Genomic DNA, 23,120 nt, shown 5'->3' with positions numbered 1-23,120 from the left:
GCTGTTTAAAGAAAACCGATCCATGAATTACAGTTTCTCCAGATTTACTCTACTGATAAATAAAGGACATTTTCTCAAGGACTTACAGTGAAACAAGCTTACTTTGAATTTGTTGAGCGCTTTCGCTAGAGCCTCAATCGTTTCCATGTCCAGGTGATTGGTTGGCTCGTCAAGGATATAGAAGTTGGGGCTGAGAGAGAAAGAGAAAAAGTGAGTAAGAGATACAAAGAGATGGCTGCATTGAAGCATTATACATCCTTGTACATGTACTACATGCAAGTGTTCACAAAATATAATAGTACATTATTTATAGCGCCATGAAGTGGCTGTTTGACGTAGCAATTATTCCCTTGCAAATTTGTAGGGACTAACAAACACTGTAGTCGCCAAATCTCCAGACTTAATGTGAAGAATTGAAAAATCGTTTTAGCATTAGCAAAAATGCTAGCTGTTTGAGGTTCACAATTGAATTGCTTGTTGCTTCCATTTTTATATATATATATATATATATATGGGTGAGGGGGAAAAGTATTTGATCCCCTGCTGATCTTGTACGTTTGCCCACTTACAAAGAAATGATCAGTCTATAATTTTAACGGTAGGTTTATTTGAACAGTGAGAGACCGAATAACAACAAAATAATCCAGAAAAACACATGTCAAAAATGTTATAAACTGATGTGCATTTTAATGAGGGAAATAAGTATTTGACCCCTCTGCAAAACATGACTTAGTACTTGGTGGCAAAACCCTTGTTGGCAATCAGAGGTCAGACGTTTCTTGTAGTTGGCCACCAGGTTTGCACACATCTCAGGAGGGATTTTGTCCCACTCCTCTTTGCAGATCTTCTCTAAGTCATTAAGGTTTCGAGGCTGACGTTTGGCAACTCGAACCTTCAGCTCCCTCCACAGATTTTCTATGGTATTAAGGTCTGGAGACTGGCTAGGCCACTCCAGGACCTTAATGTGCTTCTTCTTGAGCCACTCCTTTGTTGCCTTGGCCGTGTGTTTTGGGTCATTGTCATAATGGAATACCCATCCACGACCCATTTTCAATGCCCTGGCTGAGGGAAGGAGGTTCTCACCCAAGATTTGACGGTACATGGTCCCGTCCATCGTCCCTTTGATGCGGTGAAGTTGTCCTGTCCCCTAGCAGAAAAACACCCACAAAGCATAATGTTTCCACCTCCATGTTTGACGGTGGGGATGGTGTTCTTGGGGTCATAGGCAGCATTCCTCCTCCTCTAAACACGGCGAGTTGAGTTGATGCCAAAGAGCTCCATTTTGGTCTCATCTGACCACAACACTTTCACCCAGTTGTCCTCTGAATCATTCAGATGTTCATTGGCAAACTTCAGACGGGCATGTATATGTGCTTTCTTGAGCAGGGAGACCTTGCGGGCGCTGCAGGATTTTAGTCCTTCACGGCGTAGTGTGTTACCAATTGTTTTCTTGGTGACTATGGTCCCAGCTGCCTTGAGATCATTGACAAGATCCTCCCGTGTAGTTCTGGGCTGATTCCTCACAGTTCTCATGATCATTGCAACTCCACAAGGTGAGATCTTGCATGGAGCCCCAGGCCGAGGGAGATTGACAGTTCTTTTGTGTTTCTTCCATTTGCGAATAATCGCACCAACTGTTGTCACCTTCTCACCAAGCTGCTTGGCGATGGTCTTGTAGCCCATTTCAGCCTTGTGTAGGTCTACAATCTTGTCCCTGACATCCTTGGAGAGCTCTTTGGTCTTGGCCACGGTGGACAGTTTGGAATCTGATTGATTGATTGCTTCTGTGGACAGGTGTCTCTTTTACAGGTAACAAGCTGAGATTAGGAGCACTCCCTTTAAGAGTGTGCTCCTAATCTCAGCTCGTTACCTGTATAAAAGACACCTGGGAGCCAGAAATCTTTCTGATTGAGAGGGGGTCAAATACTTATTTCATACTTATTTCATACTTATTGCAAATCATTTTATAACATTTTTGACATGCGTTTTTCTGGATTTTGTTGTTGTTATTCAGTCTCTCACTGTTCAAATAAACCTACCATTATAATTATAGACTGATCATTTCTTTGTCAGTGGGCAAACGTAGAAAATCAGCAGGGGATCAAATACTTTTTCACCCTCACTGTGTGTGTGTGTGTATATATATATATATATATATCTCAACACCTGTTTTGAAATACACCTTCCTACTAGTGTCGTCAAGACCCTAAATCAGTTACAAGGTGATAGAGCGAAGACAAGATTTTTTACAAAGTAGGCCATTTTCTCTTCCATCTTGATGTACCGCTTTTCTCAAACTTATTAGAGACTGATATGATGAGCATACATTCTGAGTTTTGAGTCGTTTACTGGTTCATGTGAAGATTTTATGATGTGATAAAAAATCCAATATGGCGAAAAATTCAATATGGCGGACCTCATGGGTCCTTGAGGAAAATGTGTTCCTTGTGACGAGAAACACTGATATGCCTAATTTTGTGGTTGTACGTCAAACGGGGCAGTGGGGCTGAGCTTTAGACTTTAAATACGTAATACAGCGCCACCTATAGGCCAATTGGTGCAGTTGTTGGTGTTCGAGTAGTGATGTTGCCAAACTATACATTTTGTTACCAACCGGGCATTGAGCTACTCCGACCATTTTATTAGGGGTGCTTTGATGCCGGCAATCCTAATAATAACAAATCTCAAGACTGATTATAACCATCTCATCATTAGGTTCTTGACACTTCTCAAAATGAATAGCGTTCTCTCATGTCCTCTCTCTCCAGTTCTGTTCCTAGTGTTATCACTTCTCAAAATGAATAGCGTTCCCTCCAGTTCTGTTCCTAGTGTTATCAGTTCTCAAAATGAATAGCGTTCTCTGTCTTCTCCAACCAGTTCTGTTCCTAGTGTTATCACTTCTCAAAATGAATAGCGTTCTCTGTCTTCTCCAACCAGTTCTGTTCCTAGTGTTATCAGTTCTCAAAATGAATAGCGTTCTCTGTCTTCTCCAACCAGTTCTGTTCCTAGTGTTATCACTTCTCAAAATGAATAGCGTTCTCTGTCTTCTCCAACCAGTTCTGTTCCTAGTGTTATCACTTCTCAAAATGAATAGCGTTCTCTGTCTTCTCCAACCAGTTCTGTTCCTAGTGTTATCACTTCTCAAAATGAATAGCGTTCTGTCTTCTCCAACCAGTTCTGTTCCTAGTGTTATCACTTCTCAAAATGAATAGCGTTCTGTCTTCTCCAACCAGTTCTGTTCCTAGTGTTATCACTTCTCAAAATGAATAGCGTTCTCTCATGTCCTCTCCCTCCAGTTCTGTTCCTAGTGTTGTCACTTCTCAAAATGAATAGTGTTCTGTTCCTAGTGTTATCAAGGCAGTTTGACAGATGTACAATATATTTCTTATTTACAAGGTAAGTTGGTTGAAAACAAATTGTTACAGCAACGACCTGGGGATGAGTTACAGGGGAGAGGAGAGGTTGAACAAGCCAATTGGAGGCTGGGGATGATGATTAGGTGGCTGTGGTGGTAAGAGGGGCCAACAGGGAATTTAGCCCGGACACGGGTTAACATCCCTACTCTTGCAACAACTACCATGGGTTCTTGAGTGAGCAGAGTCGGTTTAACATCTGAAGGATAGAGAAATGTAACCCAGCGGGCTAACCTGGTTACAATGCCATTACTAAACGTCATGGTCTGGAGGCTATACACTGCTCGTACAAGGACGTTTTTCCAACTTAACTAAAACCAGTTTACTACTACAATATGACAATCCTGTGTAAAATTTTGCGGCCATGGAGTGTAGTAAAAGGCATTACCAAGGCATTGTCATCTGAGCGAAGGCAACCCGGCTCTTCTGCCCTCCTGACAAACTGGCCACTGGCCGAGTTGCCAGCTCCCCTGTTATCCCATAGCCACCCAGCTGGTGTCTGTACTCCTCCTCGTTACGACCTGGGAGGGACAAAAAGGGGTTACAGATGACAAAGACTGCAGGCTATAGATGGGTTGGTTATTAAGCAACATGGACCAAAACAGACAGGGTTGGCTTAGACTGTTGCCAGAATGTCAATTATAATTAGTCTCCATGTTTATTGAAAACATAAATAGCACTTGTCTCTCAAATACATCTTTACAGTTCTTGGTTAGCTAGCTAGCGAATCTCAGCCATATCACCATCAGTTAAAACACCTATAAAAAAAAATACACCTCAAAACAAGACATGGTATCAAGAACAAGATAAAACTAGCTGAAACGAGCAACCAACCATTCCTCACATGGCAGCTTCTTGTCATTGTTGCTAGCCATCTGGCTGTCCAGAATCACAACACACTGCCTTTTGCCCCATTGAAGCGAACGCATTGTTTTCGTGACGTTGTCATCTAACCCGCCATAGGGATTCGTAACAACCACCAGGGTCGTGTTCATTAGGGCACGCAACGGAAAAAAACGGGACATTTCTTATTGGACAAAGTCCAGGTAGTCCTGTTCCAATCAGTTTCCTTTGCATTTGGTGCCTAATGAACACAGCCAATGCTTTGATAATGATCAGTATTGGTATGTTTTGGTGGTGGTGGTCACCTGGGAATTTGTTGAGTAGGAGCTCAATTGAACACACGTTGAGGTCCAGTTGATCCACGTGGTGCTGACTGAAATAACCGATCTTCAGGTTCCTGATCGAGAAAGGGAAATAAAGCTGTTGTTTACTTCCCTGCACGCACCCACTCCCACCGAGACATACTAGCAGCAGAGGAATATGGCTGACGTCAAGCATGGAACCTCACCGATGGGCGTGTCTGATGCCGTTGACAGGCGTTAACTCTCCCATCAGTAGCTTGAGCATGGTGGATTTACCCGCCCCGTTCTCACCCACCTGAGAGAGAGAGAGAGAGACAAGAGACTGTAGGTACTACTTTAGCAGTTGGAAGGTTGCACAGAGCATTGTCTGTGGAAGTGTACAATATTAATGGATGCACAATATATCAGTGACCATATTGACCCGATGTGGGGACAAAGATATGTTCTTACTGGCCTTATGAACATAGATACGTTGTTGCACTTCCTATCTGTGCTAGGACATTTAAAAGGGCCATAAAATGAAAAAATATCTGAATCAGTCGATATTGCAAAGAAAATATTGGCATCAGCCCAGAATTATCACATCGGTGCATCCCAAACTATTAGCAGTGCATGTGATTTAGAACTAGTCATCAGGTGCATCCCAAACTATTAGCAGTGCATGTGATTTAGAACTAGTCATCAGGTGCATCCCTAACTATTAGCAGTGCATGTGATTTAGAACTAGTCATCAGGTCCATCCCTAACTATTAGCAGTGCATGTGATTTAAAACTAGTCATCAGGTCCATCCCTAACTATTAGCAGTGCATGTGATTTAGAACTGGTCATCAGGTCCATCCCAAACTATTAGCAGTGCATGTGATTTAAAACTAGTCATCAGGTCCATCCCTAACTATTAGCAGTGCATGTGATTTAGAACTAGTCATCAGGTCCATCCCAAACTATTAGCAGTGCATGTGATTTAGAACTAGTCATCAGGTCCATCCCTAACTACACTGCTCAAAAAAATAAAGGGAACACTTAAACAACACAATGTAACTCCAAGTCAATCACACTTCTGTGAAATCAAACTGTCCACTTAGGAAGCAACACTGATTGACAATAAATTTCACATGCTGTTGTGCTTTCACTCTAGTGGTAGCATGAGACGGAGTCTACAACCCACACAAGTGGCTCAGGTAGTGCAGCTCACCCAGGATGGCACATCAATGCGAGCTGTGGCAAGGTTTGCTGTGTCTGTCAGCGTAGTGTCCAGAGCATGGAGGCGTTACCAGGAGACAGGCCAGTACATCAGGAGACGTGGAGGAGGCCGTAGTAGGGCAACAACCCAGCAGCAGGACCGCTACCTCCGCCTTTGTGCAAGGAGGAGCAGGAGGAGCACTGCCAGAGCCCTGCAAAATGACCTCCAGCAGGCCACAAATGTGCATGTGTCTGCTCAAACGGTCAGAAACAGACTCCATGAGGGTGGTAATGAGGGCCCGACGTCCACAGGTGGGGGTTGTGCTTATAGCCCAACACCGTGCAGGACGTTTGGCATTTGCCAGAGAACACCAAGATTGGCAAATTCGCCACTGTCGCCCTGTGCTCTTCACAGATGAAAGCAGGTTCACACTGAGCACATGTGACAGACGTGACAGAGTCTGGAGACGCCGTGGAGAACGTTCTGCTGCCTGCAACATCCTCCAGCATGACCGGTTTGGCGGTGGGTCAGTCATGGTGTGGGGTGGCATTTGTTTGGGGGGCCGCACAGCCCTCCATGTGCTCGCCAGAGGTAGCCTGACTGCCATTAGGTACCGAGATGAGATCCTCAGACCCCTTGTGAGACCATATGCTGGTGCGGTTGGCCCTGGGTTCCTCCTAATGCAAGACAATGCTAGACCTCATGTGGTTGGAGTGTGTCAGCAGTTCCTGCAAGAGGAAGGCATTGATGCTATGGACTGTCCCGCCCGTTCCCCAGACCTGAATCCAATTGAGCACATCTGGGACATCATGTCTCGCTCCATCCACCAACGCCACGTTGCACCACAGACTGTCCAGGAGTTGGCGGATGCTTTAGTCCAGGTCTGGGAGGAGATCCCTCAGGAGACCATCCGCCACCTCATCAGGAGCATGCCCAGGCGTTGTAGGGAGGTCATACAGGCACGTGGAGGCCACACACACTACTGAGTCTCATTTTGACTTGTTTTAAGGACATTACATCAAAGTTGGATCAGCCTGTAGTGTGGTTTTCCACTTTAATTTTGAGTGTGACTCCAAATCCAGACCTCCATGGGATGATAAATTGGATTTCCATTGATTATTTTTGTGTGATTTTGTTGTCAGCACATTCAACTATGTAAAGAAAAAAAGTATTCAATAAGATTATTTCATTCATTCAGATCTAGGATGTGTTATTTTAGTGTTCCCTTTATTTTTTTGAGCAGTGTATTACTAGTGCATGTGATTTAGAACTAGTCATCAGGTGCATCCCTAACTATTAGCAGTGCATGTGATTTAGAACTGGTCATCAGGATTGAGAGCTGTGTGATTAATACGTAGGATGCAGATGCGAGACTCCAGGTCTGCAGACACAGACAGCTGTGTGATTAATACGTGCGATGCAGATGCGAGACTCCAGGTCTGCAGACACAGACAGCTGTGTGATTAATACGTACGATGCAGATGCGAGACTCCAGGTCTGCAGACACAGACAGCTGTGTGATTAATACGTACGATGCAGATGCGAGACTCCAGGTCTGCAGACACAGACAGCTGTGTGATTAATACGTACGATGCAGATGCGAGACTCCAGGTCTGCAGACACAGACAGCTGTGTGATTAATACGTACGATGCAGATGCGAGACTCCAGGTCTGCAGACACAGACAGCTGTGTGATTAATACGTACGATGCAGATGCGAGACTCTAGGTCTGCAGACACAGACAGCTGTGTGATTAATACGTACGATGCAGATGCGAGACTCCAGGTCTGCAGACACAGACAGCTGTGTGATTAATACGTACGATGCAGATGTGAGACTCCAGGTCTGCAGACACAGACAGCTGTGTGATTAATACGTGCGATGCAGATGCGAGACTCCAGGTCTGCAGACACAGACAGCTGTGTGATTAATACGTACGATGCAGATGCGAGACTCCAGGTCTGCAGACACAGACAGCTGTGTGATTGATACGTACGATGCAGATGCGAGACTCCAGGTCTGCAGACACAGACAGCTGTGTGATTAATACGTACGATGCAGATGCGAGACTCCAGGTCTGCAGACACAGACAGCTGTGTGAAGAGGCGCTGGTCAGTGTTATAGTAGAACTCCACCTCATCCAACTGGAGCACCGGGGGAGACAGCTTCTCAAAGTTATCAGGGAACCTGTGGACAGATGCAAGCACACACACACACACACACACACACACACACACACACACACACACACACACACACACACACACACACACACACACACGTTAGCGCTCAGATTAATATGAGAATTGAAAGCAGACTTCATTCGGGACAGGAGGAGCAGTCTCTTACTTTAAGGTGACTTCGGTTTCCTTCTCCAGGGGTTTGAGTTCAGGCCTTCAGGAGACAAGAGAAGAGCAACGAGGGAATGAATGGACGACAACAATAGATATTCTTTACAATGACCATTCCCCTGTGCACAGGCAAACAAACACGCAGAGGTCATCATGCATGTGCAAGACGGAAGTTATCCTTTACAATGAATTGGACTTTCAGGTTGTAATTCCCAGGGAGCACTACAAGAGAGAAAGCAGGGTGGGGTGCGTGAAACATCTTATTTTGAAATAGATGGTTACTCACAGTTTTTCTAACAGTTTCAGTTTACTCTGCACCTGTGCCGCTCTGTTGGCGTTGTATCTGAACCGGTCGATAAACACCTGGCACACAGAGGGAGGTAATCAATCCACGATTATAATGTATAGTAATAAGATACTATAATATATAATCTAATAAGTATTTAGCAAGATGTTGATACGTTTGGCATTTCAAGATCATATAAAATAAACACACTAATCAGCAAAGACAAATGCTTAGAAAGTGCATTGTTATTACATTTGCCATAGGCCTTTTAGTTTGTATGTGCATAACTCAATGTGAGAGAAAATGTGTGTGTTCAGGACTGTGTATGTGTGTGTGTAGGCCAGTGTGTGGGTTCCTAACCTGGATGTGCTCTCTGTACTGAAACTGGGCTTCGTACTCCCTCTGCTGGTTCTTCAGGCGGTCCTCTTTGGTCTTGACAAAGTTCTCGTAGTCGCCGCGGTAACTCTCCAGCCGCTGCGAGTGCAGGTGGATGATGTCAGTCACCACGGCGTTGAGGAAGTTCCGGTCGTGGGACACCACCAGGATGGTGGTCTGCCAGGTCTGTGGGGGGTGGAGGAGTTAAACAGGCCATATGGAAGTTGAACTTGTTGCTCTTGCTTTAGCTATGTCACAATTATCTATCCTTCCACCCAAAGTGTGCATTCATTCACTTCCATTTAGTGATTTGAAAGGAAATAAGTGGTAGAAGAAATATGGTGGTAACTCCAGCTAGCCCATGCCTCCACTAATCCAATGTCTTTAGATTTGTAGTAGTACTGAATGAGTGCACACTTCAGGAGAAGGGAAATATTATTGGGACACAACCTTAAAGTCACATTTTGGCTTGAGTGTTCGCAATTTCCTAACTCGTGATACAACACAATCCATTTGAGGCTAACCATGTATGCTTGGCTCATGAGCGTGAGCAGGTGTGTCCCTTGCCAATGTAGAGGACCCCTTTTGTCTCAAGGACACCCACAGAGGCAAAAGTTGAATTACCCAGCACATTCTGGAAATTAAACAATTTAACGTATGCTCCTATTTTCTACCCTTCTCTCTGAAATGTACACTCATTCACGCCCCTTGCCCTGGATTGGGGTAAGAAATATGGTAGAAAGTCCCTATTGTCCATGCTTGCCTGCGCTTTCACCAATCCAATGCTTTTAAAGGGACTGAATTGGATTCGGTAAGCAGGAGTAACCTACCTGCAGGTAATTCTCCAGCCAAAGAATGGCTCGGACATCCAACATGTTGGTGGGCTCTGAGAAACAAACAGACAGACAGACAGACAGACAGACAGACAGACAGACAGACAGACAGACAGACAGACAGACAGACAGACAGACAGACAGACCAACAGTCAGTCAGAGGGTGTTTGCGCTGACTGCTGGACACCATTGAACTGATCAAAAAAAATACTTCATGTGGTTAAATCACTCACCATCAAGTAACAAAAGATCAGGCCTAAAAGGAGATACAATACAAATATATACATTATTTAGAGACTTGAAGCTAGCTTTAGAATATTTAGCAGAGCCACATTTCTGTCTTGATAATCTGTCTATTGAATTGATGGTCTATAATACATTGAGATTCAGGAAATAGCTCATTGGAGATTTAGAAATGTACAGAAATATTATTATATAATCTCTGTCCTTGTATTTTAATTGGGAAGACTGTCCTTTGGATAAAAGTGACAAGCAGAGACTCACTTGGCGAAGAGAGCTCTAGCCAGAGCTAATCTCATTCGCCACCCTCCAGAAAACTCCCTGTGAAGATAACACAGAGAGAGATCAGTTAATTTTGCACACACACGCACGCACCCACACAGACACACACACAGACAGACAGCAACTTACTTGGTTGTCAGCGTTTGCATTTTGGGAGAAAAACCTAAACCACATAGGATGATTGAAGCACTGTAAAAAAGAGAGGAGAGAAACAGTAAACAATCATCAAACCAGAACATGCATAGACTCTTGCTACAATTATACTGCAAAGTGCAGTCATCTGTTGTACAGTATACACACCAATGGCATTATGTACATATCTAAATACGCTGTTAATGTAAGGTAAACACAGATATGACATTATGTATATATCTAAATACACTGCTAATGTAAGGTAAACACAGATATGACATTAATACACTGCTAATGTAAGGTAAACACAGATATGACATTATGTACATATCTAAATATACTGCTAATGTAAGGTAAACACAGATATGACATTATGTACATATCTAAATACACTGTTAATGTAAGGTAAACACAGATATGACATTATGTACATATCTAAATACACTGTTAATGTAAGGTAAACACAGATATGACATTATGTATATATCTAAATACACTGTTAATGTAAGGTAAACACAGATATGACATTATGTATATATCTAAATATGCTGTTAATGTAAGGTAAACACAGATATGACATTATGTATATATCTAAATACACTGCTAATGTAAGGTAAACACAGATATGACATTAATACACTGCTAATGTAAGGTAAACACAGATATGACATTATGTATATATCTAAATACGCTGTTAATGTAAGGTAAACACAGATATGACATTATGTATATATCTAAATACACTGTTAATGTAAGGTAAACACAGATATGACATTATGTATATATCTAAATACACTGTTAATGTAAGGTAAACACAGATATGACATTATGTATATATCTAAATACACTGTTAATGTAAGGTAAACACAGATATGACATTATGTATATATCTAAATACACTGCTAATGTAAGGTAAACACAGATATGACATTATGTATATATCTAAATACACTGCTAATGTAAGGTAAACACAGATATGACATTATGTATATATCTAAATACGCTGTTAATGTAAGGTAAACACAGATATGACATTATGTACATATCTAAATACGCTGTTAATGTAAGGTAAACACAGATATGACATTATGTATATATCTAAATACACTGCTAATGTAAGGTAAACACAGATATGACATTATGTATATATCTAAATACACTGTTAATGTAAGGTAAACACAGATATGACATTAATACACTGCTAATGTAAGGTAAACACATATGACATTATGTACATATCTAAATACACTGCTAATGTAAGGTAAACACAGATATGACATTAATACACTGCTAATGTAAGGTAAACACAGATATGACATTATGTATATATCTAAATACACTGCTAATGTAAGGTAAACACAGATATGACATTATGTACATATCTAAATACACTGCTAATGTAAGGTAAACACAGATATGACATTATGTATATATCTAAATACGCTGTTAATGTAAGGTAAACACAGATATGACATTATGTATATATCTAAATACACTGTTAATGTAAGGTAAACACAGATATGACATTATGTATATATCTAAATACGCTGTTAATGTAAGGTAAACACAGATATGACATTATGTACAGACATGTTTAGTGTGGCTCTTTACCGGGCAGGTGCTTTGTCTGCTTCAATCTCCTCCAGTTTAGCATAGATCTCCGACAGTCGAACAGTCTCCATTCCTTCAGCACTAACATGGAATAGAATAAACTGCAGGTTTAGTGACTGGTGCAGTTTCAAACCCAAAAGTGTAAATATCCTGCAAAAACATTTAAATCTGCCAAGGCTGCCAGTATTGACTCCTTCTAAAGTAAGACTGACGTACGTTCCGTTGGCGATGCGCGCATTCAGCAGGCGTTCCTCCGTCAGGAGCCCCTCCCGGACTGTGTCGCTCTCAAGCACGCTCTGCAGCGCCCCTGTGTCATCGCCAGCGACCTCCTGCTCCACGTGCAGGATCGTGATGTGGGCGGGGACGCGCAGGCTGCGGCTCGCCAGCATCTTCAGTAGCGTGGTCTTCCCCAGGCCGTTGCGGCCAATCAGGCCGTAGCGGCGACCTGTCGACAGAGACAGCTCCGCTCCCTGCAGCAAGGACCTGGAAAATCAGAGAGAGAGACAATGTGCTTGCATATTGCTTTACGGTTCAGACTTAAATGTCTGTCTCTCTCCTACTCTCTTTGTCGCTCTCTCGCTGTCTGGTATTAAATAACAAATAATAAAAGGGTAATTACACAGGAATAACCTATGATTTACTCAGTTTTCCATTCATTTAAACAAGCACTCCTACACACCATTTGATTTCAGGTAGTTGAATTTTTGTAAGTAATTTGCAGAAAGTAACTATCATAACCACATCAACTCATTTGAAATAGCAGGTAAATACTGGTGGAAACGGTGTCTAGCTAACACAGCATTGAATGATGCTAATTAGAATGAACCACTTGCTCCAGCGCTGGATATAGTAGGAGAATGAGTGGGTATGGCTTCATCCCAAATGGAACCGTATTCCCTATATAGCGCGGTACTTTGGACCAGATCCCTATTGGCCCTGGTCAGAAGTACTGCACTTAATAGAGAAGTGGTGCCATTTGGGACGCAGCTTAAGAGTGAACCCCTCACCGCTCGCCAAACGACACGTCAAAGTTCTCGATGCGGATGTCGTAGGTGCGATTCTTCCCGGACAAGTCAACGCGACTGTCCTTTTTGCTACTGGCCTGGCTGGCTGATGCCTCCTCCAGTACCCTGAGACAAACAGAGGTAGGCAGAGCGGACAAGGACAGAGTGAGACAGACAGAGGGAGAGGGAGAAATAGACAGAGGGAACCAGAAGGAGACAAATGAGATAGAAGTAGAGAGAATGAGTACAGAAAGACAGTGGAAGAGAGACAGAGGAATGACAGACAGGCAGAGGTGAAACATCAGTCCAAGTTATTTCACTCTGACACTGTAACCGAACTTCATCATACATCGGTGAACAGAAATCTGTATTTTTGCTGTCACAATACCAAACCAATGATCAGTGGTATAAAGTACTTAGAGAAAACACACTTTTAAGTACTAAAGTCGTTTTTTGGGGGTATTTTGTACTTATATACAGTACCAGTAAAAATGTTGGACACCTACTCATTGCAGGTTTTTTTTTTTTTTTTTACTATTTTCTACATTGTAGAATAATAGTGAAGACATCAAAACTATGAAATAACACATGTAGTAACCAAAAAAATGTTAAACAAATCAAAATATATTTTATATTTGAGATTCTTCAAAGTAACCACCCCTTGCGTTGATGACAGCTTTGCACACTATTAGCATTCTCCCAACCAGCTTCATGAGGTAGTCACCTGGAATGTATTTCAATTAACAGGTGTGCCTTCTTAAAAGTACATTTGTGGAATTTCTTTCCTTCTTAATGCGTTTGAGCCAAACAGTTGTGTTGGGACAAGGTAGGGGTGGTATACAGGAGATAGCCCTATTTGGTAAAAGACCAAGTCCTTATTATGGCAAGAACAGCTCAAATAAGCAAAGAGAAACGACAGTCCATCATTAAGACATGAAGTTCAGTCAATACGGAACATTTCAAGAACTTTGAAAGTTTCTTCAAGTACTGTCGCAAAAACCATCAAGCGCTATGATGAAACTGTCTCTCATGTGGTCCACTACAGGAAAGGAAGACCCAGAGTTATCTCTGCTGCAGAGGATAAGTTCATTAGAGTTATCAGCCTCACAAATTGCAGCCCAAATAAATGCTTCAGAGTTCAAGTAGTATTTTAGGGGGTGATTTTCAATTTTACTTGATTCATTTTCAATTAACGTATCTTTACTTTTACTCAAGTATGACAATTGGGTACTTTTCCCACCACTGCCAATGATAAACTGTTTGCATAGTCTTCGGGTGTAGATGAAAAGCGCATGAAACTCACAGTGGACTAGTTGTTTTTTGCGAATCCCGTTCATTCCTCCTCCCTTGTTTTTGCTTCAGCTTGGCTTCGGCCTTCTCTAGCTTCCTCGCGTCCACAGTCTGAGGTGGTGTGTGTGTGGAAGAAGACAAAGTCGATGAAGTTGACAGGAGAAAAACATAGGTCCAAGTCAGCCCTGTAGCTTAGACAAAGAACATAATACACAAGAAGATACGATGCAACAAAAAAATACTTTACTGTATTCTGGCCCCTCTTCATCATCCAGATCCCTTGGACATCGTTAGTGGCAGATACTGAGACGAGAGGGGAAAGACAGGAGTGGAATGAGATGCATCAATAAGTCAGTGAGGATATTAAAAAGACATGGGAGAGGGGGTAGGAAGGGTAGAGAAAATAGGAAGGCTACAGTAGATAGAAAATTACAGGCTACCACAATAAATATCAAACGTATACATCGCTACATATACACATCTGTATACTGGACCGTAAAGCTGACAACAAAGCGCAAGACCTAAGTCCCCTGCAGACTTACCACACTCTGCAGATATCTGAGACAACTGCACCGGAGTGTCGAGCAGCACTTGCTTTGAAGCGGCATGGCCGTTACTCCTGATGGAAAAGACATGAGTATATTTTTGATGAATCAGCAAGCGAATTACATAAATGATTAGCCTTTGGTGTGTGGCAGTTAGTTCATCTTTGTGTTGGACGCTGGTTGTGAAAGAGGTGGGTGTTAAGGTTTTGTGTGTTTGTTGCACTTACAGTTTAAGAGTGTTGAACATCTGCAGACAGATGTCCCGGATGTCATCCTCGTTTTTACAGTCAGCCGATGAACCCTGCAGCAGCCCACCAATCGCATCATACACTTCCTCTCCATCCTCAAACTCCGCCCCTCCACAGTCCAACACACCTATCACACAGGATAGAAATATATTTTAGAAATGTCCATTTCCAGTTGGTTCTACAAAAACCATTGAAAATTCAGAAAGATATTCAATTCTTATTTTTGCGGGGGGTTGGGTATCCCTTCAAGTATCAAAAAATATATACAAACATTATTTGATAAAAAATGTATTTTGGGACTTAGTGCATTTAATAACAGATTCACTACATGGAACAACAGATAGTCCCCCCCCAAAATCTAAAGAAAGCTTGTTCTTAAGTGTCTATCCTATATCTGAGAGATATAAGATCAGGAAACATTGTTTATTTATTTATTTTAACAAGTATTTGTCACTAAACAGTCTCCTTATATACAGTACTTCCATAAAATGTTTTCAACTGATTCCAGGTGACCTCCAGACGAGTCTTGTGAGGCCTGTTGGAGTCCTAGAGCAAAAGAGTCTCACTTTTGCACAGATGGGTGATATTAGTGTGTAGCCCAAACTGTTCGAACATTTCAGACAGAAGTTCTCAGATTGGCTGTACCGATTTCAGACGCGTCCCAAGACGCTTGTGTTCGTGAGTCTCATATTTTGTGATTAGACCTAATTTTGGGACATCTCATGGACTGACAGACACCTCTCTAGCGCTGACATCTTTCACCTCAGATGCAGAAGTGTGACATAGGCAGATGCGGTGGATTGAGACGCATCCAATGCAAAAAAACAGATTAACTACATGACCAAAAGTATGTCGACACCTGCTTATCGAACATCTCATTCCAAAATCATGGGCATTAATACAGAGTTAGTCTGCCCCTTTGCTGCTTCAACAGCCTTTACTGGGAAGGCTTTCCACTAGATGTTGGGAACATTGCTGCGAGGACTTGCTTCCATTCAGATACAAGAGCATTAGTGAGGTCGGGCGATTAGGCGTTCCAATTCATCCCAAAGGTGTTCGATGAGGTGGAACTAAAGGGTCTAGCCAGAACCATGAACAGCCCCAGACCATTATTCCTCCTCCACCAAACTTTACAGTTGGCACTATGCATTCGGGCAGGTAGCGTTCTCCTGGCATTCGCCAAACCAAGATTCATCCGTTGGTCTGCCACATGTTGAAGCATGATTCATCACGCCAGAGAACGCTTTTCCATTGCTCCAGAGTACGCCACTCAAGCCGACGCTTGGCATTGCGCATGGTGATCTTAGGCTTGTGTGCGGCTGCTCGGCAGTTTGGAACTCGGTAGTGAGTGTTGCAACCAAGGACGCCGATTTCGGTCGCCAGCTGTACTGTGTTTCCTCCGACACATTGGTGCAGTTGGATTACGGGTTAAACGAGCAGTGCGTCAAGAAGCAGTGCGGCTTGGCAGGGTTGTGTTTCGGGGGATCTCTCTCTCTCTCGACTAACTACCAATTGTAACATACCGCCTTAATTCCGTCTAAGACGGTAAAAGTAAAATAAAAGTAGAGACTCAGAGCTAGAAAATGGTATATCATACACTACAGCTGAGGAACAATGGGAAAGTAATTCTGCTTTGAAATTTGATACATTTGTAACCTCACTTTTGTGAAAATGGCCCTTGAATGTTTTGGTACCTACTGGAGAGCTCTTCTTTGTCTACACCCATTCAGCATCGTTCACACTCTCCTAAGCTTTAGCCCCACCCATCTCTTTAAGGATTCACATGTGAGTCCATGTACTAAACAACCAAAGATTTCAAGACTAAAGGCTGGCTTATACTCCAGGTGTGTTTGTAAATTTAATCTGGAGTGCCAGAATGTGCTCTGGGCGTTCATAAACTCAGAGCGGTCAGATTGTACGTTTGTAAATTCAGTGTTTTGCTGTCGGAGCGTTCAGAGGGCACACTGTACTCTCTGGCCGAGGAGTAGGGTTGATCAGAGCGTTCTGACCTACCAACAGCAGTCAAGCACCCAAGCTAACTGGCTAACTTTTGCTAGCTACTTCCAGACACAAATGACAGCTCACTGACCATTTTACTCGCCCTAGCAGAGCTGGTTAGGCTGTTTTTATGTTCTCCAGAGCGTTGGTTACTGCAACTGTGCTGCTGGCTTTTTTCCAACATTTTTTCCAACATTTACTGACACCGGCCATATTCAACGGGTGTTGAGCGTTCGTAAATTCATCAGTTATTCTGCGCTCTGGCACACTCAGACGAGTGTTCTGAAATCGGAGTAGATGGCCAGAACGAATTTGCCAGCTACGTCTATCAACAATTGTCACAATGACATCATAAACATTCTATTGAAATAGTTACTTGCATTGTGTAGTCTTTTGTTTATAGACATGTAGCTAGCTAAACAAAGAACCATAATCCAAACTCATAACGTTACTACCCTGCATGAATCTGCAGGTAGCTAACCAACCAGGTTCAATGTTAGCTAGCTAACATTAGGCTATATAACTGGCAATGCAAATGGCTCTGAGATACAAATAATATTATTACACAGATCAAACATGTAACATTAACTAGCTTGGCAGCTAACGTTAGATAGCTAGCAATACACTTCAACTTGAAATGAAAATGACTGACAAATTTAGAAACGTATAATATCTGAAAATGTAGCTAGCTAGACTCTTTTACCGTATACATGGATGGACGCTTCTCCCTCTCTGTCACGGATGTCATGGTCTTTCCGACTCCGTCTGCATATTTGCAATCAAAACGCCAGAATTTTCTCCATCTCCTTAGCTATCATACTCTAATTCCAATGATTTCCAAAACTCGGTCCTCCAGAAAGTGGAGAGCAAAACTTACGCAGTTCTACTACCTGATATCTTTCATAAAGCCACGTTAGAAAGGATTACCTACACATACTGACCAGCTCATATTATAGACAGAAGCGTGCTACATGGCAGACCAATCCGAACTCATCTCTCGGCATGTCCATCACACTCATTAACTCAGCCAATCATGGCTAGCGGGAACATTGACGTCTTTTCCCTTGGCTAAACCAACTAGGCTAGTAATTTAACAACTGTATTCATATTTACAGATGGCATACAAGTTTGTTATTAAGGCACATGAAAGTTCACATGTTCCAAAAGGCATTTCTGCCAAAAACCACCTTTTGATCAACGACAAAAAGTTTACGTTCAAATGCCTCTCCTGTAAAGTAGTAACGCGCAACATACGCCTAGTTTCCTGAAACGAGTCACAATTGGATATTATGAAAAAGGGGTAAAAAGTTTAAAAAAATAAAATGCTACATTTTCTCTTACCCTCATGACAAAATGTGTAGAATACCATTATACAACTGCAAATGTCTCTTTCTGCACCATGCAAAATGTGTTGAAATACAATAAGTTAATTGATTTCCAAAAATAAAAATGAACCCCCCCAGCGTTTTATTTTATTTTTCGGGGGTGGTGGGCCTCCGAAGGTCGGTGCCCAGGGGCCCCAAATGTGCTAGAGCAGCCCTGCCCTTACCCCAATGGTATATTTTAACCAGAACCGGCACCTCCTCTTGACAAGACTGGCCGCGTCGTAGGCATGAACCTATTCAAGTAAGTAAATAAATAGATTTTCAAAATGTATGTATTATTAGCTAGCTACAGCAGGCCACTCTGTGCAGTCTAATAAGCTGCTAGCTAGCCAACTTTACATACTATGCTTTTTGTTTTGTGAAATATCATCAGCTAGCTAAATTCATATTGACACTAGCTTGATGTAAGCCTATTAATTAAAAACTCATGCTCCAAATTAATTTGTAGATAACAGCAATGGAAGAGGTTGAAAGGATTTGCTGCTCCAGCCATCAGTACTAGTTAGATAGGGCGGGTTGTGGGAGGACCTTATGAAAAGATTCTCCAGTTCTAGTCCCTAGAGAGGAAAACCGTTGTCTGTCCTCATATATAAAGCTGTGAAAGCCTGTCTGCAGATGAAGAGGGCCCAGTGAATGTCCCAAGAGACTGCACATCAGGGTTTTTGTTGGCCAATAAATCGACAGCTTTTGTAAAAAAAAAATAATAATTTAAACGATATATAAAAATTAAACAAATTTTAAAAATTAGGAGAAAAAATAACTAAAAAAGGCAGGCTATCAGCACGTCACCCACCACTTCACAATTTGAGCTGGAGGCAGTATACATTTTGAAAACATACTTAACCCCTGTGTAGTGTTCATGTTTTTGTTATTCACCCAATGTTTGTGGGTCTGATAGACCCACAACATTATTGGGTTTTTAAAACAATACAGCCATAACAAGTTAAGCAAAAATACTTAATACTTACAGTTGAAGTCGGAAGTTCACATACACCTTAGCCAAATACATTTAAACTCAGTTTATTACAATTTCTGACATTTAATCCTAGTATAAATTCTCTGTCTTAGTGACCTAAAACAGGGAATTTATGCTAGGATTAAAAGTCAGAAATGGTGAAAAACTGAGTTTAAATGTATCACCACTTTATTTTAAGAATGTGAAACATCAAAATAATAGTAGAGAGAATTATTTATTTCAGCTTTTATTTCTTTCATCACATTCCCAGTGGGTCAGAAGTTTACATACATTCAATTAGTATTTGGTAGCATTGCCTTTAAATTGTTTAACTTAAAAGCGTCATTTGTTTTTTTTATAAAAAAATTATCAAGACATGGGTAGAATAAATCATGATTATCTTGAAGAAATATAAACGAAACAAGGTTATCACTATTGATGTTTATTGCTTTGAACTGAACAAATTGGAAGGACAAATTTAACGGAAATGATAAATGAGCCCCATTGAACACAAATTAAGGTCAGTCTACACTACATGAGGGACAGAGTTTTACTGTGTGTTGCAAATGTATTTCTTGCACTTGATGCATGTGTACTGTGTCTTCCTGTCCTTCTTGGGTCCACACACACGGCAGTGCTTCTTCGTTGCTACCGGCTGCGATCTAGAATGATGAAAACACTTCATTCAGGAATTTTACTAACGTCTCACACACACACACACACACACACACACACACACACACACACACACACACACACACAACACCGTTCAAAAGTTTGGGGTCACTTAGAAATTCTTGTTTTTGAAAGAAAAGCACATTTTTTTGTGTATTAAAATAACATCAAAATGATCAGAAATACAGTGTAGACACTTAATGTTGTAAATGACTATCGTACCTGGAAATGGCTGATTTTGAATGGAATATCTACATAGCTGTACAGAGGCCCATGATCAGCAACCATCACTCCTGTGTTCCAATGGCACGGTGTGTTAGCTAATCCAAGTTTATCATTTTAAAAAGACCATTTTAAAACCCTTTTGCAATTATGTTAGCACAGATAACTGTTATTCTGATTAAAAAAGCAATTAAAAATAAAACTGGCCTTCTTTAGACTAGTTGAGTATCTGGAGCATCAGCATTTGTGGGTTCGATTACAGGCTCAAAATGGCCAGAAACAAAGCACTTTCTTCTGAAACTCAGTCTATTCTTGTTCTGAGAAAGGAAGGCAATTCCATGTGAGAAATTGCCCTGAAACTGAAGATCTCGTACAACGCTGTGTACTACTCCCTTCACAGAACAGCGCAAACGGGCTCTAACCAGAATAGAAAGAGGAGTGAGAGGTCCCTGTGCACAACTGAGCAAGAGGACAAGTACATTAGTGTGTCTAGTTTGAGAAACAGAAGCCTCACAAGTCCTCAACTGGCAGCTTCATTAAATACAGTGGGGGAAAAAGTATTTGATCCCTTGCTGATTTTGTACGTTTGCCCACTGACAAAGAAAGGATCCGTCTATAATTTTAATGGTAGGTTTATTTGAACAGTGAGAGACAGAATAACAAAAATTTCTAGAAAAACGCATGTCAAAAATGTTATAAATTGATTTGCATTTTAAATGAGGGAAATAAGTATTTGACCCCCTCTCAATCAGAAAGATTTCTGGCTCCCAGGTGTCTTTTATACAGGTAACGAGCTGAGATTAGGAGCACACTCTTAAAGGGAGTGCTCCTAATCTCAGCTTGTTACCTGTAAAAGAGACACCTGTCCACAGAAGCAATCAATCAATCAGATTCCAAACTCTCCACCATGGCCAAGACCAAAGAGCTCTCCAAGGATGTCAGGGACAAGATTATAGACCTACACAAGGCTGGATTGGGCTACAAGACCATCGCCAAGCAGCTTGGTGAGAAGGTGACAACAGTTGGTGCGATTATTCGCAAATGGAAGAAACACAAAAGAACTGTCAATATCCCTCGGCCTGGGGCTCCATGCAAGATCTCACCTCGTGGAGTTGCAATGAACATAAGAACGGTGAGGAATCAGCCCAGAACTACACGGGAGGATCTTGTCAATGATCTCAAGGCAGCTGGGACCATAGTCACCAAGAAAACAATTGGTAACACACTATGCCGTGAAGGACTGAAATCCTGCTGCGCCCGCAAGGTCCCCCTGCTCAAGAATACATATACATGCCCGTCTGAAGTTTGCCAATGAACATCTGAATGACTCAGAGGACAACTGGTGAAAGTGTTGTGGTCAGATGAGACCAAAATGGAGCTCTTTGGCATCAACTCAACTCGCCGTGTTTGGAGGAGGAGGAATGCTGCCTATGACCCCAAGAACACCATCTCCACCATCAAACATGGAGGTGGAAACATTATGCTTTGGGGGTGTTTTTCTGCTAAGGGGACAGGACAACTTCACCGCATCAAAGGGAAGATGGACGGGGCCATGTACCGTCAAATCTTGGGTGAGAACCTCCTTCCCTCAGCCAGGGCATTGAAAATGGGTCGTGGATGGGTATTCCATTATGACAATGACCCAAAACACACGGCCAAGGCAACAAAGGAGTGGCTCAAGAAGAAGCACATTAAGGTCCTGGAGTGGCCTAGCCAGTCTCCAGACCTTAATCCCATAGAAAATCTGTGGAGGGAGCTGAAGGTTCGAGTTGCCAAACGTCAGCCTCGAAACCTTAATGACTTGGAGAAGATCTGCAAAGAGGAGTAGGACAAAATCCCTCCTGAGATGTGTGCAAACCTGGTGGCCAACTACAAGAAACGTCTGACCTCTGTGATTGCCAACAAGGGTTTTGCCACCAAGTACTAAGTCATGTTTTGCAGAGGGGTCAAATACTTATTTCCCTCATTAAAATGCAAATCAATTTATAACATTTTTGACATGCGTTTTTCTGGATTTTTTTGTTGTTATTCGGTCTCTCACTGTTCAAATAAACCTACCATTAAAATTATAGACTGATCATTTCTTTGTAAGTGGGCAAACGTATAGAATCAGCAGGGGATCAAATACTTCCCCCCCCACTGTAGTACACGCAAAACACCAGTCTCAATGTCAACAGTGAAGAGGCAACACTGGGATGCTGACTTTCTAGGCAGAGTTCCTCTGTCCAGTGTCTGTGTTCTTTTGTCCATCTTACTGTATTTTCTTTTTGTTGGCCAGTCTGAGATATGGCTTTTTCTTTGCAACTCTCCCTAGAAGGCCAGCATCCCAGAGTCACCTCTTCAGTCTAAAGGCGGCCAGTTTTATAGCTTCTCAAATCAGGACAACAGTTTTCAGCTGTGCTAACATAATTGCAAAATGGTTTTCTAATGATCAATTAGCCTTTTAAAATGATACATTTAGATTAGCTAACAACGTGCCACTGGAACACAGGAGTGATGGTTGCTGTTTATGTCCCTCTGTATGCCTATGTAGAAATTCCCCCAAAAAATAGCTGTTTCCAGCTACAATAGTGATTTACAACACTAACAATGTCTTCAATGTACTTCTGATTAATTTGATGTTATTTTTAAATGGACAAAAAAATAGCTTTTCTTTAAAAAAACAAAGGACATTTCTAAATGACCCCAAACTTTTGAACGGTAGTGTACACACATACACAGTTACAGCAGGCCAAGGTAGGAGAGTCAGCCACACACACACACAAATGCAACATCACACTTACTTCCGGTATTGGAGTTGTTGGTTCTGTGGGTCTGGCGGGTGGTGCAACAGCATCCTCCTCACGATGGCTGCAGAAGCTGGGGTGCTTGGGATATGTTGCCACCTCTGGACTTGAGGTCTTACCAATGCATTGCCCAGCTCCTCGAGAAAGAGCAGTCTCCTCTGAA

At 42.0% G+C, this 23,120-nt stretch overlaps 1 protein-coding gene across 1 annotated transcript in view; it reads right to left on the bottom strand.

Annotated features, from left to right (window-relative positions):
* LOC115205852 (ATP-binding cassette sub-family F member 3) overlaps positions 1 to 23,120 on the bottom strand; it is a 41,001-nt gene that overhangs the window by 1,404 nt on the left and 16,477 nt on the right. Inside the window, exons 2-20 of the mRNA XM_029772236.1 lie at positions 14,916 to 15,063; positions 14,686 to 14,762; positions 14,391 to 14,446; positions 14,157 to 14,254; positions 12,857 to 12,979; positions 12,066 to 12,332; positions 11,850 to 11,930; positions 10,236 to 10,295; positions 10,089 to 10,145; positions 9,818 to 9,840; positions 9,582 to 9,637; positions 8,737 to 8,937; positions 8,377 to 8,453; positions 8,089 to 8,133; positions 7,794 to 7,926; positions 4,765 to 4,853; positions 4,562 to 4,653; positions 3,802 to 3,934; positions 103 to 190 (exon numbers count right to left, since the gene is read on the bottom strand). Of these exons, the coding sequence (XP_029628096.1) occupies positions 103 to 190; positions 3,802 to 3,934; positions 4,562 to 4,653; positions 4,765 to 4,853; positions 7,794 to 7,926; positions 8,089 to 8,133; positions 8,377 to 8,453; positions 8,737 to 8,937; positions 9,582 to 9,637; positions 9,818 to 9,840; positions 10,089 to 10,145; positions 10,236 to 10,295; positions 11,850 to 11,930; positions 12,066 to 12,332; positions 12,857 to 12,979; positions 14,157 to 14,254; positions 14,391 to 14,446; positions 14,686 to 14,762; positions 14,916 to 15,063 (1,904 nt within the window). The remainder of the gene's footprint in view (positions 1 to 102; positions 191 to 3,801; positions 3,935 to 4,561; positions 4,654 to 4,764; positions 4,854 to 7,793; positions 7,927 to 8,088; positions 8,134 to 8,376; positions 8,454 to 8,736; positions 8,938 to 9,581; positions 9,638 to 9,817; positions 9,841 to 10,088; positions 10,146 to 10,235; positions 10,296 to 11,849; positions 11,931 to 12,065; positions 12,333 to 12,856; positions 12,980 to 14,156; positions 14,255 to 14,390; positions 14,447 to 14,685; positions 14,763 to 14,915; positions 15,064 to 23,120) is intronic.

This window comes from Salmo trutta, chromosome 13 (assembly GCF_901001165.1).
Source record: "Salmo trutta chromosome 13, fSalTru1.1, whole genome shotgun sequence".
Taxonomy (NCBI): domain Eukaryota; kingdom Metazoa; phylum Chordata; class Actinopteri; order Salmoniformes; family Salmonidae; genus Salmo; species Salmo trutta.
This window is presented reverse-complemented; position numbering and strand designations above follow the sequence as displayed.